Source organism: Lutjanus erythropterus, chromosome 14 (assembly GCF_056507025.1).
Source record: "Lutjanus erythropterus isolate fLutEry1 chromosome 14, fLutEry1.hap2, whole genome shotgun sequence".
NCBI classification, from domain to species: domain Eukaryota; kingdom Metazoa; phylum Chordata; class Actinopteri; order Lutjaniformes; family Lutjanidae; genus Lutjanus; species Lutjanus erythropterus.
In genome coordinates this window covers 9,102,605-9,121,985 of record NC_139330.1, presented here as the reverse complement: position 1 = coordinate 9,121,985, position 19,381 = coordinate 9,102,605, and the positions used below count along the sequence as shown (strand labels likewise).

General features: G+C 40.1%; 1 protein-coding gene across 1 annotated transcript in view; it reads left to right on the top strand.

The window, feature by feature from the left end:
* Positions 1–19,381, top strand: part of macrod2 (mono-ADP ribosylhydrolase 2) — a 551,038-nt gene that overhangs the window by 202,462 nt on the left and 329,195 nt on the right. The window contains exon 5 of the mRNA XM_084735639.1: positions 16,286–16,402. Coding sequence (XP_084591765.1) covers positions 16,286–16,402 — 117 coding nt within the window. The remainder of the gene's footprint in view (positions 1–16,285; positions 16,403–19,381) is intronic.

The following is a 19,381-nucleotide window of genomic DNA, read 5'->3' as shown; positions in this document are numbered from 1 at the left end:
AATTCAAACTTTAATACAGTAATTTTAGACTTTCATACCTCTGAAGTTAACATATAAATCTGTGGAGATCACAAAATCCACTCACTCCTAAAACACCTTTCGTTGAGGATCATAAAAGATAAATAATCATTTTGTACCCACCAGCAGTTCTCTCTGACTTTATTCAATTTTGCTCCTTTTAATCATCTTGTTTACAATTTCACCATAATGGAAAATGGATAATCACCTGGAGAACTGTGGTAATCTCCTTTGAAAGAAAAGAAAAACACTTGCTTATGATTGTATTGATTACGAAGCTTAACCTTAATTCTTTGGGCTTCTTTCCTTTTCAGGCAGACATCACACTGATGTATATGATGAAACACTTACTCTTATTTAACTTTAGCACATCTTCAAATCCAGCTTTTTTCCTCGCTAGCTATGCAGAAAATGAGTGTAAGCATTAAGCTACATGGAAAAACTAAATTAAAATGAGAAAGTATACAGAGAAAACATTAGTCCACAGCTTGAAGTATATTTTATGATATTCTAATGTCTGATTGCTGTCAGTGAACACACAGCATGTCTTATTTAATGCAATACTTTTTTAGCATGACTTCTGTTTTTTTAGCCCTCGGTACATGAAAGGATTTATTTTCTGCTCCACAGTGGGATTGATATTGCCTCTCTTTCTTGTATAATGTATGTCATAATGTATTTATGTGTCTGTCTTCTATCTTAAAAATGTATAACCTTGATATTGCAGAGTTATTTAACTTTCCAGAAGCCAAATTGCACTACCCTAATTAATATAGCTCTTGCACTGAATTAGCTCCTATCACAGACTGGTATATTAGACTGTGTCTTGTTACAATAAGCTCCTGAACCACAGTTATCTCATCACTGTAGGAATTCAGTAAAGGCAGCCAAGTGACCCGTCATCCAAAGGTATGAGAGAAGTACAGTCTTGTTGCCAACACAACAACAAGAAAAAACAAGAAGAAATGCTGGATGTAAACGTTAATAAAGCAAGGATAACTCAACCATGACACTAATTTTCCACTGCTTTGAATAGCAGAAATTAACAGTTAGGCACCATTTGTTGGCTACTACCACAGGCACGTCAAATAGGGATTCACAATATTGGATTTTTATGGATACTTAATATTTTCCAACTCATTTTGACCGATTGCCAATGCCGATGTGTGCAAATATATACTTTTGCCTAATTTCAGAGACCATCAAGTCTCTCCTGTAGTGGAATTGACTCTTATCATGAGGCAGATGCAGTGATAAAACAATGCTTTTGTCTTTTTGCTGGGGTCTGTTTCTCTTTGTTTCTCGCAGATTTGTCAAAATGATTGGGATAATGGCTCTTAAACAAAAGGTGGGCTTTGAAGGTGGTGTGTGCGCCATTTACCTTGACTAGAGGTCGCAGTGGACCAAAACCACTGCATGCTTTGTTTACTCAATAAAAATGGGACAAAAAACTAAACACACTGCTCTGCCACAGAGTTTGGACAGTTGCAAAAATATGTGTATTATCTCCAGTCAGTTCCACAGCCTCTCCAGCGTGATGGTGAGGACCCTTGAGTGGTCCTGAAGTATCTAACCTCACGTTTCCAGTCAAACTCCCTCCACATCGAACTGTGTGTGATCGGATTCATATGTTATAGATTTTTATCCACACATTTTATGATAAGGGAGCAGGTTGTTGGTTGACAGCAGTGAGGAGAGTAACTAGAGTGTGAGCTTGGATATTAATGCTGTAGGCTAGTCTATAATTAGTTTCAGTGCCAACAAGTCAAGAGGAAATAGCGCTGTTATAAAAAAGCTATTTGGTTTTAATGTTGCCAATATGTTTGGTTCAACAGCAATAGAAATTTCGCTAAAACGCCTGGATTCCCAGGTCCTGATATAAACCATGATTGTTCCAGTTCTGTAGTCCTGCATAATGTTTTTGTAGTCTTTTATTTTCTTCACTTGAACATGAATTCAAAAACAGCCTCTGCTTTCACAGGTAAAATAAGGTTAATGATCAAGAAAAGCAAAACTGCGATGACCTTTTAATTCTATAGCTCTCTGTGGTTTTGACATGCCTCGTGCTACTTTACAAATGTTAATGTATTGTACGAGGCTGTAGGCTTTGCTGAAGAAGCGCCTTGCACCAGCAAACCCAAAGAACCATGCATAATAGCAACAGCTGTTCATGCATTTTAATCCAAAGCAGTGGCCTTTCATTGAATGGCTCCATCTTTCTTCATTTCCGCAATTACAGACTTGCCAGAGAGTTTGGCCTGAAGATCCAAGAGGCTGAAGCAGCAGCCATGCTTGCTTTCCCTCCTCACCAGCCTTAGAGCTCGCAATTCAGATTGCTCAATAATTACATGCATTTGTCTCGTCCTGTCTGCTGCTGTGGCTTCTTAGAGCAGCGTATGCGTCGAACAAAGTGCTTCTGTTCCAACTTTCACCTCTAGCCAGTTTGTTCTTGGAAAAGCCATCCTTTACCATCCTGCAGCAGGCTCTCCTGGGTGACTCAAAGATGAACTTTGTGCTGGGAAGTAATTTATGATGAAATTGTCCGGGATCCGCTCTGGGGGTTGTGTTTTCTCGACATGTTTTCTCAACATTAGTGTGTCCCTTATTAACCCAACTTCTCAAAGAGGGCAATTTCTTCAGGAGGCGACATTTAATTATGTCTGGATGAAAATGTGTGTGTGTTGTATTGATTCCAAATAGTCCCTTGTCTGAGGAGAGCCAGCCGCATTTTGTTAAGGAAGAAAAAAGATGTGTCTGACTGATTCAGGTTTCTGTCATTAAAATAATGCTAATATCGCTCTAAAACATGAAGGACTCCATGAGGCAATCGTGGGGGGAGTAGAAGGTCTCTATTAATGTTAAACATGATGTATCTAATCAATAATTCACATCTGGCTCTGACTCTTGATCTACTCCAAGGGGAGACCTTACTGGTCAGCAGCGGGGGACTTTCCTTTGAAATTAGAAAAAAAAAAAAAACATATTTCATGTTATCATCTCTTGCAGCTGATTCGCTCCTCACCCACTGAGCTAGGTGGCGAGCTTATTGATAGGAGACGCTTTCTGGTGTTGGTGGGTTACATGTTGACTACCTTTGTATCAGAGATGCACGGCTGTGGTAAAACCCCCACTATGAGAGCGCTTTGATGTCAGGATCCCTCGCAGGGAGGAATTAACTGCATGTCATGTTGTTCTTGTTAATAATGCTTCAAGTTGTTCAGAAATGCTTTGATTCCTCCCAGGAGCCCAAAGAACCAATGCGTTTAAGTCTGTAAACAGTTTGACTCATAAACAATTATTACATGCAGGACATGAATGAGAAATGGTAATTTTTGTTTACATTATGGTGTGAAGCCACATTTACAGGAGTCTCAGTAACTGAGGTTCTTCTACGCGCATATGAAATACACTAATGCACAGGCACAAGTGTGTATTCACCAACTCAAACGCACAGATTGGTTTTGCTGGGAGAGGAAGATCTGGGAGTCTCTCATGCCGTATCCTCTCCCGACACTCTCCTTCGGGTTCTTTCTTTTTCCGGCGGCAGTGATGGTAAAACTGGGGTGCCAAAGGTAATCTAGCCTAGGAGACGAGGCGATAATAGCCACATTGACAGAGTTCTTGTTTATAATAAGAGACTGGATGAGGAGTCAAAGGTGAAAAATGAGTGTGATATTGAAGGAGGGAGAGGAAGCTGTAAGAGGAGGTTTGTGTTTATCTGTGATTATTAGGGCACCTCACGCCCAGAAATGAAAGAGAGTCTTGAGACCTAGATAGAGTAGAAGACAGGTAGATAGAGTTAGGGGTGGGCGATGTGACCCTAAAGTAATACCACGATATTTCAGGGGATGTAATGATATTTTTAACAATATGACAAAATACTGTTAAATATTTTTGGTTTAGAACTCACAATAGCTGTCGAGCTCTCCTCCTGGGGATTTTTGGCTCTCCTCACATGTTTCTGCTTGAAGTGGTAAGATTATTTTGTTGTCACAGTATTCCTCCACTTCTTAAATATATTGAACATATTAAAGTAGTTTATTGTAAACCTGATCTTTTGTAACAAAATCACGTCCACAGTACTGAGGACACTTCCCTTTTTGTAACTAACTCCTGTACCTGCCATTATCATGATTTGAATTCATATTGTTCCAATATTGCCATTACCACAATGTGAATTTATGATTTTTTAATATTGCCATTATCATGTTTTTTATCATAAAAGATATACCAGTATATCATGAATGATATGTCACACCCCTAGATAGGATTTCATCACCAGTGTTGCCAGGCTGGGTGGTTTTCTGCCTAACTGGGCTGTTTTGTGTGAGATAAAATGTGTTTAGGCAGGTGGGCTGGTTTTACATTAAACATTACAGAACATTAAAAAATATACTAACCCTTACTCAACTTTGATATGGAATCATTTTTATTTATTCTGCCGTGAGAAGATAAGAGTTACCGTTATTACCACTCACCCTGCCTTACTTACATATGAGGTGTGATATTTTTGCAGATCTATATTTTCATTGTAACAGAAACCTCTGTGCTTGCAACATAACTGAAAACATTACTTGTCTGGCTTTTTTATTGCATGGTATTGTGTGCACTTCTGACTTTCTCCCTCTCCATCTTCAAGTGTGTGTGTGTCTAGTGGGATACACTGTAAGTTGGCATACTGTCAAGGTTTGTTGTTGTTTACGTAGTTAGATAAAATCTATTTTTTTTATTATTTAAGCTGTGTCTTTATTTTTTTAAGGCAGAGGGCAGAAATGGAAAAATGTTCATAGTTGTACTGTAGCCTCCTGTCTGCATTCTGTGCTCTTGAATTGTTTTTTTTAAGCATGTCATAATGAAAAATTGTGACATCGGGCAGCAAACACCTGCAAGCAAGCAGCTGTGGTCATGATCTGTGATATGGGGACGATGTCCCCGTTCAAATGACAGGAATGGTGTCTTGAAAGAAGTTGGTCATGGTGGCAGCTTGATGATATGCTGGGGCCCTTTTGCTGGACGCCTGCATGTCCAAAGAACCAGTCATTTCATTATAACAACAAATTGGAGGGTCACAAGGAGAAATTTATTTGTATTTTGCTTTTCACAGACATGGGTCTGTTTGACAAAAGCTTTCAACAATATGCCAAAGAAAAAAAATCAATTAATGAAGTGACCACTGCTGTCACGTGATGAAAATGTACAAAGACTAAAACACAATACATAATGAACAAGGCTCAGTACACAGTAAGAAAACACTAAGTGCATAAAATGCAGACTGGGTCCATGCAGGTTACCCAGTCGCCTGTCTAAAAAGGTATCTCTTTAGCTGCTTTTTAAGAGAGTCCACAGAATCAGCAGACCGCAAGAGTGCAGGCGGAGCGTTCCATAATTTAGGCGCTATGGCCTCAAAAGCTGGGTCACCACAGGTCTTAAGGCGAGAGCGTGGGACGGCAAATTTAGTTTGTTAGACCTAAGAGGGCGAGCTGATGTGTAGGGTTGAAGTAGTTCAACAACATGTGCACTTAAAAGACAACACAGAGTAGCTAACCAGCTATTATATCACACTTGATAGCATACAGGCTGTCTGTTCAAAGAAGAATTTAAAAATGTCAGTGACAGTTATCAGGGAATAGAACCAATGATCTGTTTATCTTTATCAAGACTTGATACTCCTGCTAAATGATATGTTTAAATCGGTAAGTCGAATTAAATTATGACTTTAAAATCCAAAGTGGATTTGGAGGATCGTGACACTGCTGACAACAATGCAGCTCAGCCAGAAGCAGACAACGTAGTGCATGCATGTCATTTTGGGTCTGTACAGTTCCACAGTACTGTGAGGAAATACAAATCATTATAGCTAAGGCATGCAAACTACAAAAGAGACCTGGAAATCACACTGGGCAGCTTGTCACACCTAATTTGGATAATCCTTTGTTGATACTCCATGTCCTATCAACTCAGTACAATTTCTCACTTGAAAGTCTGTGGACTTTATGGTGAAACTCAGATCGTCAATGCCGGGGCTCATTTTAGACTTGGATTCGAAATGGGGTCAAGTTTATTAGTTACACTAGGGCAAAAACATGTTTAAGCGTTTATTTAACAATTTCCCCCTGGGGATCAATAAAGTATTTCTCACTCTGATGTGATTATTTAATAGCCACAGTGAGGCGACTCAGTTCTGGACTAACCCAGAGTTGCTGTTAAGACAAATGAGCAGTGCCCCTGTCATGTGAAGAATGCAGACAGTACACTTCAGTTTCTTTAGGACAGAGTGACTCCGTTCCCTCAGACAGGGAACGCTGCAAAAACAAGACAGAGGAGTTAAAACAACATCTTTAAACACGATGGCCGGTGCCGTCACTATTGTCCCAGAGGGTTCAGCACGGCTGGAGTTTGGCACCGACTTGTCCGCAGCTGTCAGACTTCAGGTTTCCAACGACGCTGTCACATAAGCTGCGGTAACCTAACCTGGCATTCCTTTACGGCCCTGGGAACAACAGCAGGAAGAATCTGTGCTCCACAAACCCAACTCTAGTTTTTAAAGCGGTTTTAAATTGTATACACACAGTCATGACATTATTACACCAGCGTTTTGACCTTTTAAAGTATTCTTATGAATGGATAAATAATTTATTTTCCTCACTAAACATATCTGCGAGCATGATCAACAGATCAACATGTGGCATAAAATGCAGTGTAAAAAGGGTAACTTGGTGCCATGGTAACGTTAGTGCAACTTACTTTTAAATGGTTGGAAATGATCAGAAGTGCTGTGGTAGTCTGAAAGTAACTCTGACTAACACATGATCTGAGAATTAGTGTCAGCAGGAGGTGGAAAGTTGCTGTGAATGTTGCCATGAGCTCTGTTTATAACCAGCTGCAATAAGCCTCGCCCTGTTAGTCTAATATATTAGTGATATTATAAAAGAAACATTAATAGGAAGAGTGAAAAAGAGTTTGTTGAACTGAAAAAAAACATTTGTTATAATAAACCGGGCTTAGTTAAAGTAAGTTAATGTAGGCTACATTAATTAGTGCAACTTTTTTTTAAACAATTTTTATAGTTGTTATAGTGACAGTAAATTAAGCAAAAAGTGCCTTAATAAGTGTGAAAGAAATCTGACGGAATGAACCCTGACCCACTGAACCTAAAATACAAAATAAATAAATATCATTATTTGCAAATGTTTTTAAAGGCGACGTGAACTGGCTCAGAGGCATTTGACTTGGCCACCTTGTAGCGTAAAATTTGAAAGATGCAAATTTCCTCACTGACTCTGTGATTAAATGTCTCAGCGCCTACTTTAAAGCATGTTGCCCGGTTTTCTACACAATACAGCACCACTTAAAACACTGTAAAAGGCCAACACCACACATTTAGCTTCTATCTCACCACCTGCGGGTGAATGTAATGAAGTAAATTTACTCAAATACTGCAGCTATTTAGGTACTTGTGCATCCATTTTATGCTACTTTATGCTTCTACTCCACTACATATCAGAGGCTTTCGACTCCGCTCCATTTATCTGACAGATGTAATTACAAGTTACTGACAGGGAGCATTTTTCTGCACAATGACTAATTTTACTTTTCATTCTTTAAGTACATTTAGCTGGTAGTTATTGCATACTTTACTCCAGTAGGGTTTGAATGCAGGATTGTTATTTGTAGTGAAGGACCTGAATATTTCTTCTACCACTGTTCACCCCTGTAACTACCCTCTGAAGTTCACCTGCTCTCAGTATGTAGTGTTTCTTGCCCAGCTGCTGCTGGGATACGCTGCTGCTCTGTTTTTTTTTTTTGTTTTTTTTTTTTTACAGAGAGAACATCGTCCTCCTCTGATTGTTGTTGAATTATGATGTCGGGCTGATCAGGTTTAGGCTCTCTGACTTTGAGCTTCTCTTACAATGTTCTCCTCTCAAAAGACATTATTTTTAAACACTTAACTGAGTCTCCATTCTAGCTACAACTCCACGATCAGAAACATCCCATTCTTGTGCTTTAAAGGTCAGCTGGACCATGAGCCTTTCGCTCTGCACACAGAGGCTGGTGGTGTGTAAATCAGCGGTATTCAGATAAATGCTGTGCATCCCTGCAAGCTCCTGTCGCTTATATTGAGAGGAACAAACTGTGCATGTGCAACTTATAATGAGAATCAGTGGGTAAAGAAAGTGAGCCTCAAGCTGCAAATATCCTAAAAATCCTATCAGTATCTTCAGACAACAATAAATAAGCATTTTACTGCAGATTATATATTTTATTCACTAATTCCACAATATTAATTTTGCTCATTCTAAGAAATATACAGTATAAATTTCAAAGTAATTAGGTCTGATTCACTGAAGTTCTCGGATGTGAGGAGAGGTGGAGCAGCGTGTTAGCACCTTCTGTTTGCCAGACGCCCCTCACTTAAAATTAAAGCCATGAATTTCTGTGGGTTATCTAAGAAGTGTGAACTGTTCAGTGCACGTAATTTTTTTTTAGGGGTTTGTTTTTTTTTTTTGCTGCTTTGCAAGTGGTGAAATGCAACCTAATTAAAATCACCTCTGAGAGTTGATTTTTAGGTCAAATAGTTTTTTCTCTTAATCATTAATTTTAAACACACACCTGCTTGTCACTCAAACGTAGACACATTTACAGCTGGGAGATGTGCAGTACGATCCGTGCCTTGCTTAAGGGCACCTTCCTGTTACCACTTCATGTTTCTTAGTGCTTGTCTGCATATTCAAGCTTTAATCTGCATGTCCAGGTTTCTTAATAAGCCTCAAACTGCTCTCTTATCGATTTGGCCCACAGTATAGCCTGAAACTGTAACCTGCTGGGTTTCTTTACGCCATTTCAGAGAAACGCTTCCAATCTTTTCTGACATATTTGTCAATTTAGCTGAACTATAATAATAATAACAACAGGGTTTCCGCTTTGTTGTCGTAGAACCCGTGATTGTTGTGTCATTTATTCTGGTTCCTGCTTGCATAGTGGTGTCAGGGGAATTGTGAGTCATGTAAAGCCTGAGGTATTTTATGTCACTTTGGAGAGTAACATCTGTGACTATCTGCCTGGCATTCTATTAGTCCAAATCCCTTGTTTATCTTGGTATTATAGGTAAAATGGAGATTATTATCCCTTTCCTGGGAACTCAGTTACAGTAGAGAGCGATCTCTGGATCCCGTTGCATCCAAAATTGCCGTGATTAGGACACATAATCCAGCATCACAAGGGAGTAACCACAATGGCTCGAACATATTCCACCTGACATTTAGTTCAGCCAGATCTCTGATTGGCACTTGATTAGCAACTAATCCATGTCATTATCTCCTTGAGTGAAATTAGTTGAGTAGAAAATGGTGTCGTAAATCACAGAGGTGGAATCGTGGAGGGGCTTTGATCAGTGTACAGCTCTGAAAAGCGCAGCGAGGGGAGAGGAAATATGTTGTTGCCATGGATACTACAAAAATAGGTAAGAGGGAATATATGGCTTAATAGTTTCAGGAATATGTCGGGTTTTGTGTGGAAACTGCAACTCGTCTCCCGCTGCGAGAGAGGATTGATAAAAGTTTTAGTTCCTATCGGCCGACCTGCCCGCAAGAAATGTTGGCGTTTGAGATCTCAGCGGATCAGCACGTAATGCCCTCGTAGGCAAGAGGTTGAAGTTTAGGTCTGCCTCGATATCTATTCCCCTCTGTTAGAAAGATTATGGACAGATATTCAGACTTCCTGCCAGGTAGAATCCAGCTCACCCCCCCCTCCTCCCTCCTGCCCACTACGCACTGCCTCCTCTGGCTCCAGTCCTGAACCTAACCCTCAGAGGAGTGGAAAATAATTAGGAGAGAAAATTGCAGCTGACACTATTTCTGAAAAGCAGGGTATTGTAATGAGAGCAGAGCAGGTATTCATTGTGTCTGAGGGAGCGATTGAAAGCCCTTGGTTTTCGGGCTGCCCAGGGAGAGTAAGCAGAGCTTTGCTGAGTCCCTTAATGCATGTGGGAACGGAGCCTTGAGAGGACGAGGCAGAGGTGTCTCCAACAATGGCAGGAGCCAAGGTTACAGCTGAGTAACTAATTCAAACTGCTCTAGACTGACACACACACTCACGCGCGCGAACACTCGTCTCCTTTGTCTCTCTCAATATGGCTCCCCCTCTGTCTCTTGCTCTCTCCTTGTTCCCATTATGAGTTCAGAGGGATGCCGTCCAGCCACCGCTCAAAGTTATCTTCATTAGCTGCGCGGACTTGCTGGAGTGGCTGCTCGGGGAAGCTTTCTCTGAGCAAGGCACTCAGAGAAGATGAATAAATGTTTTGTCCCACATAGGCCCAGCCTAAAGCAGTGGCAGGCTGCAAGGAGAGATAGATGAGGTATTAACTGTTATATTTTTCAACAAGGGGCTGAGGAAGCCCAGCAGTGGGGTGGACAGAAGCAGATGCTGCCGTCTGAATATTAAGCCTGTTAAATGAAATGTCCTCCATAAAGAAGTCTTAACAGGAGTTGAAATATAACGCTGGGCAGCGCTGATTGTGCATCACGTAGCCGGGCACGTGTGCATCTTTTGGCTTCAGCTGGGAGATGAGAGAGGGAGGTCGCTTTGATCACCTCTCAGAGCTGTGATGCAGGTGCATCATCAGGATGGGCACACTGCTTTTTCTTTTTAGCATCTGAATGTGATTATTGCCTCTAATTAAAGTGGAGAAGGGAAACAGATATAATGGCATTCAGTGATCCTATTGAAACTACTCAAACACATGGTGCTATGGATAATAGCAGAGCTGCAGACTAGAGCTGGATGTCTTAAACATAATATCCCAACAGTTTTAGGCTATTCAACAATCTGCAATTCCTCTCTTGACATACACATTTTCTCTAAAATAATTTAACTAAAATGCCCAACAGTATATAAAGTAGCTAAAATAAGCACAACCACAAACATCTAGAGCAGTAAAATGCAACATATACATTAATGCAGTGGTAATATTGAGTAATTCTTTTACCGTAGTAAAGTTTAGACTGTAGAACTTTTGCTTGTAGTGGAGTATTTTCAACGAGGGGTATTAGTACTTTTGCCTTTTAAAAAAGGTGGGCTTGTGTGTAACATGTGACGGAGGTCTAGAGGAGTTGGATAGTTAGCCACTACATGTCTAAAGACAGTTAAAACTGCCTAAAACTGAAGGTTTATATGTTTTGGAGCTGGAGGCTGCAAACCCAGCCCTACATTAGACACATGAAATGTACTTACTATAGATTTTGACTCTGTAACTGCAAAATTTCAGTTGAATAATGTTGACCTGATAATTGAATTAAAATCGCAGACAATCCAGATATGAAACTTGTAATCAAAATGTGCAAAATAGAGAATTGTTTATGATTGTCGAAGCCTCTGTGTCTTCATGGGAGACTGAGATGACATGTCCTCCTTTCTGAAGTGAATGTAAATGCCATTCTTAGTTAATGAGAATCTGAGGCTGCCTTTGTACTGTTGCAGGCATCCATAATGTAGAAATCTGCAGGGAATAATACTGAAATCCCACTTAAATGAGAAAATAAATTAATGGCCAAATTGCATGTGGGTCACATCTCCACTTGTGGGAACTCAGATCTGCTTTTAGTTGCCTAAATAACAGACACGGAAAAATGTAGTCACAATCGAGTCTGCAATTAAATTTGAAATAACAAAGTACATCTTGAACCCTTTTTGTCTCGCTATGCTTCCCTTCTCTTTCTCAAACACACAGTATTACATACACATTCTACCCACGATGCATCTGCGGTACTCCACCCATTCCGTGAAGCAGTCTGAGTAAAGCAGGTAAATTAAATCTGTAGCGGCAGCATCCAAGATTCTGGCAATCAGCCAGATCAGTTCAGCATCTTCCTCTCCAGTTACGGGCACCCTGAACAAATCTCCAGGCTTGTAGGCAGCTGCTGACACTAGAGGCACAGTGACACACTCGGTAGCATCAGAAAAAGAGTTTTCACACTCACTGTAGCTTACGCAACCATGAACAGGTGGAGCTGCGAAATGGAAGCTGAAAGTATTATCTGCAATCTTATTCTTCGGCTACTGAGATGAAACACAGAACCCAGAATGCTGTTGCTCGCTGGGTTCCCAAGGTGCTCATAGGTAAGAGATCAGCCATACCTGGTAGTGATGAGGAGGAAGTGTCTGGGGAGTGTGGACTCCTGTGGGAACACTGCAAACTGGAGGGAGGGCATTATTAAATTTAACCCGGCTGGCTTTATATGACCATGAAAAGATAGACCCAGTGTACTTTACACCTGTTCAAGAAAATATTTTCCTGCTCTTGGACTGTCCATTCTACCTGATTTCAGGCTATACCAACATGTTTTTTATTCAAGGGAACGTGTTGTGGGGTGTCTGGGTGTCGAGGTCCACTGCTTTAATCTAGTCCCTGGGTGTCCTTTCCCCATGTTAATGAGTGTATTTCTATCCTCTATTGTATACGTATTCGTCTCGTATTTCACCATCTGACCAATAAGGACAACATTTTTAGCCCCACTGTGAAATTTAAAGTTGTTTTTTTTTTACTTTTCCCAAGTGCTTTTTTTTAACAGAGCAAGGAATTTTCAACATAGCATTTCTAAACATAATAGTTTTCTTTAGAGAGCATAATTTGTTTCTATTTGCACACAATAAGAAAATAAGAATAAGAAAAAGCTAAAATTACCAGGGTCAGTATTATCAGCCCACTTAAGAACTGACCTTTTTTATTGAGCCATAGCACAAACCACTAGTGTGCAATGATGTGCTTTAACTTTGTAATTCTCAAAGCTTGTAAAATCAAGTTAAAACTGAGATTATCTTCCAATTTACACACAGTATAAAAACTTCACTAAGGGTTTGAGCTGTCACTTGAGAAAGCATCATGCCAAAAACAAAAGAAATCAGTTCAGACTTGAGAAAATTGTTGATGCTCACAAAGCGGGAAAAGGATATACAAAGTTACGACAGTGTTTCCAAGTGTCAAGAACTGGAGTGGGAAGTATCATCGAGAAATTCAAAGAGAGCCACACAGCACAGAACAAGCCTGGCAGAGGTAGGAAGAGAAAGATTTCAAAGACACTGGAAAGAAAACTAGTGAGAGATGTGTCAAAAACCCACAGAACTGCCAACACCAGTGAATGACTTAGCCAAGCCGGGAATTGTAGTCTCAAAGAAGACAATCACTAGAGCCCTGCACAGGAATGGACTGCGAGGTTGAACACCAAGAAAAACTCCACTTCTGCAGAAGAGACACCTTCAAGCCAGACTGAAGTATGCTAAGGACAAGCTGGAGGAAGATTATGCACACAGGAAGCGTGTCCTTTGGCCAAATGAGACGAAACTAGAGCTCTTTGGTAATAGAGATGTTGCTTATGTTTGGAGAAAGAAGGGAGAGGCGTATAACCCAAAGAACACCGTCCCCACAGTGAGACACGGTGGTGGGAGTATTATGCTGTGGGGATTCTTCAGTCCGTCTGGAACTGGGAATCTCGTCAAGGTGGAAGGAATCCTGAAGAAAGAAGGATATGTGAAGGTTTTAAAAGAAAACCTCAAGCAGTCAGCAGCTTGGGTCCAAAACTGGGTCTGGGTCGTCGCTTTGTCTTCCACACCAAAGTGAACGTTGCTGACTGGCCTGCACAAAGCCCTGACTTGAATCCCATTGAAAATCTGTGGGGTGAACTGAAAACAAAGGTCCATGTAAGAAGACCATCAAATCTGGAGGAGCTTGAGAGATTCGCCAAAGAAGAACGGACTGGGATTCCTCAGGAGACGTGTCTGAGACTTGTTGAAAACTGACTATTAGGATCTGTTTAACGGCACTTTGGAAATACTTAAAAAAAATGAAATTTTCATAGGGGGGCTACTAATTTCATCCTCATCTACACCTGAAGGACAGCTCACAAGCCTTGTTGAAAGACTCAATCTAATGCACTGCATTTAACAAGCAGTTCAGTCAGCTAGATCAGCCAATAAAATGACTGAATGAGGATCTTTGAGCAATTAGCACTTGAAGGTTTTCATCTGTGGCAAAGACGTTACGTGATGCGCAACCTTCAGTGCCCATTTTTTTCTTAAAGACCTTGTTTTAGTGATGAAAATGTCTTAAAATTCATACAAGATGTGCATACTCATTGAATGAAACTGCTGGAAGATAGTTTGCAAAATGTTTTTAAACTGCAAAAACCCACAGTACAACTTATGGCTTCATCATAGCCCTTATATGAACTTAACTTATTTTTCTGTTCCATATGACATTGGGAAGGGAAAACTATATTTATACGATATATCCAGAGGCATGAAAGTTACTATCAAAATGCTTTTAATGCTTACATTAATGCTAGATTACATTATAACAAATATACTGTATGTATTATGCATATTATGTAAAAACTATATATAAAACAAGACAGCAATAAAAGGAAGAATTAATGAAGAATTAGAGATTTTAATTAAAACATTTCAGCTTATATTAGAACTTCACATGAAGGGTCATAAAAACTTAATAACGCTGAGTCCTGGGGAAAGTCTGATCAATTCACCCTAATAGGCAAACACTGAACACTGTTGGTAGGAATAGAGACATTAAAAATATTGACTGGCCTGTCACTGCTGCAGATGCAACATCAGGTGAACACATTTAGGGACTTAAATCTTATTAATTCAGGGCTGTAAGAAAGCACAATAGAAAAAGGCAGCTTGACTTTATGTGTACATAAATGAGAAGCATGCTTATAGAGCTTTCAGTTCAGCCCGTGAATTTAAGTAATTCATGTTTGTGAGATGCTGTGGAGCAATTATGATGCAAATAAGTGTGGCTGATGATCATGGACAATCTTGTTTGCACAGTGGATATTATGAAAATGCCAAGCCTACAGCCTGCACTACATCCGCTCCGTGCTGTGTTAAGTAGCTTTCATTGTCACCAGAGCGATACCTCCTCATATCCACATCACTGTCAGACTCGTGTTACTTTTTCGAAAAGCCATCAGGATTCGTCTCTGTCAACTGCCTGTCCCTCAGTCCATTAAAGATGATTGATAGAGCTAGAAAATCTTCCGCCCAGCTGTTGTCGTTGACTCATCCCTGAGAAATTGAAAGGAGCTCAGAAAAGGACCGTCCCTCATCAAAAGACCTTTTGTCTGTGTTGACGATGTGAAGTATAGTACATTTCTGAAGATAGTGTACAACCAATCTGCAGCCCTTTTTTCACAGTTCTTTTTTTTCTTGGCACTGTATGGGAATAATTATTACATTACAGATGAAGATAGTGATTAAAGTCACATTTTGTCTTTTATCAGGAATATAAATTCAGATATTTTCCCTTTTTATCTGCCCTTCAGTTCAGAATATGTAAACGGTTATCCTGCTAGCTATCTTAACTCTCTATCGTTTTAGCTTTGAAGGATAAAACTTGAGTGAGAGACTTATTCTCTCCATCGGCCGAGTCTTTACAAAGCGAAACCAAAGAAAAGACACGTCTGTTAGTCCAACTGCCGCTGCTACTGTTATCCTCTAATGGCTTGTGAGGATTTTTACAGGACAACTTGAGGAGGATTTTATGATGTTTCAGTGTGATTGATAACATGCTCTTGGAGGGATGTCAGGCTTTCAGAGACGGATAATGTGGATTTCTATCTCTCTGCCTTCTTGTGTAAGACATGCCATCAATCAAGTGTATCGCGGCCTTAACCCGGTAAAATTAAAACCTTAGGGGGGCGGGGGGGGGCCCGGGGTCTCTGTAGAACCAGGACACACACACATCAACAGGGAGCGCGACAGAATCAGAACACATATCCACATCATAACAGGCTCACCACAGAGAACGGGACAGATATAAGATTCCCACCACAGGGCAGAAAATACAGTTAATGATCCGACTGTATATCGCTGTTGACAGTGGAGAGGGATTACGGGAAGAACAGTCTCATTTTCACTGTGTGTGGACGCGTTATTAGATCCTGGCCCAGCTAATTTCATTCCTAAGCTCGTCAATATTTACCAGCAACAGGCTCAGCACACTATGGCGGCCCCAAACTCCCTACAGAGAGGAGAAACAGAGCTAGGGAGACAATTTGAGTACGTAGAGAAAATCAAACTCATGTACATAATTCTCAGCTTGTTCTTGGTCCTGTTCCTGTAAACGCTTGTTTGTTTTGACATGATAAAGCACACAAACCGCTAATTAGCCCTGCTGGTTTGAGACGTATCATGAGTCATATGTTTCTCCTCAGGTAAGCCTTCAATTCTCTTTGTATGTCTGTTTGTGTTTCAGTCGATGGCTGCATACACAAAGCGGCAGGGTCCTGTCTGTATGATGAGTGCCACTCACTAAATGGCTGTGAAACCGGCAAAGCCAAGATCACCTGCGGCTACGATCTCCCTGCAAGATGTGAGTATCAGTAATTAATATGTTTTTTTTCCTTTGTTGGGTAATGTGTGCACCAGTGCCTTGCAGGAATATTCTCTAATCAAAATTGCTGCCATTGAGGGCTGCATCACCTGACCATTAGTGAACATGAAGATTTAGTGGTAAACATTAGAGCAGTGAAACATTGCACAATCCAACATTAATCTATATTGTTTTTACAAAATAGCCTCATTTATTCAAACCTAAGGCTCCTGAAGCAGCTGGTGAACGGCACTGACATTGTACTGATGCAGAAAATCACTGGCACTGAAAAAAATATGCAGTTTTTGCGTAGCTGCTGGATTTTGCAATTCATGTGTGCACATGCATGATACTTTGAATCAATGTCATAGTCTCTAAGAACTTTGAAAAAACATGATCATATTGAATGAAAGGCATAGCCACTACATTGCTATTGTATAAACACTGTGATATGAGACTAGAAATCGTTATATTATGATATGGCATAAGTGTTGTTTTTTCCTGGTTTTAAAGGCTGCGTTAAAGTGAAATTGTGTTTTTTTTTGAACTCACCAGACTGTTCTAGCTGTTCCATTATTTTCCTTTACCCACTCAGTAATTATTTCCACATTACTGATGATTATTTATCAAAAATCTCATTCATATTTTGTGAAAGCACCAACAGTCTTTGCCACAGTATTGTCAGTCGCAATATTGGTATGAAAAATAACAGGATATTTGATTTTGTCCATATAACCCAGCCAAACTTTGGATTAATATTACTGCTACACTATTGTTGCATTTTACTGCTGTAGATATTTAAGATTGGATGTGTAAAATTTCAGTTACCTCACCTACTAGGGGTGGGAACATCTTGTTGGTACTCATGATTCGATTCTGACTCAGAGGGCTACAAAGCAATGATGACGTGATTCTTGATGCATCTTGATGCTTCAAAATTTCAAGCTTTTAGGCCAGGGGATGCTGCAGGGATTGCATCCATCTACAGCTGCTCACGCTCAGCCATCCTTACCAAAACTCAAGAAGCAGCATGTCATAACATATGTGTAGAAGTAAACATGACGCACATGCTACATTAAGGTATGGAAATCTTTTTGCATGTCCATATTCTTGGTTGTATTCCACTGAAATACAATATGAAACATCTGGCCATTGAATGGTCTGCAGCCTTTTTATTTTCAAAAAGTTAACTGCATTAATTAATGAGTTAATCAATTTGAAAGCATTCTACAGTCTCATGTCCGTATGAGAATAACAAAACGAGGGGATCGGGGAGTGCTTCGCTGTGTTAATGTTACGTCTTCAGCGGTGGAGAGCAGCCCCTGTGCTGCACCGTTATCCATCGCTGTCCAAAACGCAGAGCAGGTGCAAGACTTCTGAGGTGAACCGACTGACCAGAGGGTGATTTTCTTCACCAGTGTTGGTTGAAGTTGTTTGATGCTGCAGTGTGTTGGTCAGCTGCTCTGCAGATGACCACTACACCAGTCCGTTAACATCTTAATGTTAGTCTCTAGGTCATTGCGTCCAAAATATTAACAACACACTTCACGTTTGTGTTGCAAACACAATTATTAAGATTAATTTATTATTTAGCATGTGTGGTGTAAACTGTCTGTGTACTGCGTCGCCCTCGCTCTGTCAACATCATATTATCAGGTAACATTTAGAAAATTTATTTTTGAAGTTTGTAAATCGATTCATCATCTTCCACGTCTGCATCGTGATGCATTTAAGAATCAAGTTTTTAATGTTGGGTAGTTTAATCTTCAGCAATGCATCATATTCTGTAAGATCATCATATGTTTGTATTCTATATTGAGATATATATCATCTGTGACAGCATAAAGCTATTATTTCTGAGTTATATTGTGCAGCCCTATTGCATACTCTACTCTACATAACTCTACACACACATGCCCACTCATATATATATATACATATTTATATGCACTTAGATACCTGCACATAATGGCTGGGGTCATTAGCTTCCAATACAAAACCAGAGTGGGATTCTTTTGATGTCCAAAATAAAAACACTTTAATCATAATTTATTAGTTTTGGAAACTCATTTGTAATAAATGGGGATTTGTTATTTGGAGGATAATTAATATGATTGGTGCTCGTTGTAAGGCTGGATGGGAGTGTCATCTGCACACAAACAAAGACATTAAGGGAGCTATTAGTTGCTTAATTTGATTGATTTTTCATCCCTGATTTATTCTGTTAACGGATCACATAACTCTTACTGTCATGCCATAAGTGATCAGAAGTGGGACTGCACTGTTGCCTTTGTTTTTATCTCCATCACTGATGTAATGTTTTCTTATCAGGCCTCCTAAAGTTTGTGGTTTGTGCATGTGTGTCACCTCCTCTCAGAACTTTCATGATCCAAATTTTCCGAGCTAATTTCTTTTGATACTTGTCAGTAATACACGTGTCACTTCCCTTGCAAACTCGAAATGGAAAACACGATGTGATGGAAGAAATGTCACTTGGTGTAATTCGGTCGAGACAAACGTCCCAGCAGTCCTAACCTAACCCTGAAGGATTTCCATGAGACAGCCAAGAGAAGACATTGAGGCCCAGATGAAATTAGGTTGTGTTAATACGGTATGTCGTAAAGATGTCAAACAAATGGAGCAGATAAACTGTGAGTCAGTCTTGTGGGCAGCCAGTTCAAGTGTGTGCACGGCCAAAACAGGGTGCACCATGACAATTTAATAACCTGCGGTGTCACCTGGGAGCAATCACACTGCCAGTGGGTGCTGTTATTGTAATTATCTCTGGGCAAAACACCTTCTCTGTGCTGATAACTCGTAATAGATTGTGTAGTTCTTTACTGGGAACAGTCAGTTCTTTCTTGAACGTGATGTTATTTCATATTAGAGCTATCTTTACTTCCAGCCGGTATCATCTTCTTATCTTCCAACTCTGATCACTGTCACCATCAGAGTTGTCTCTCTCTCCCGTCTGCTTTT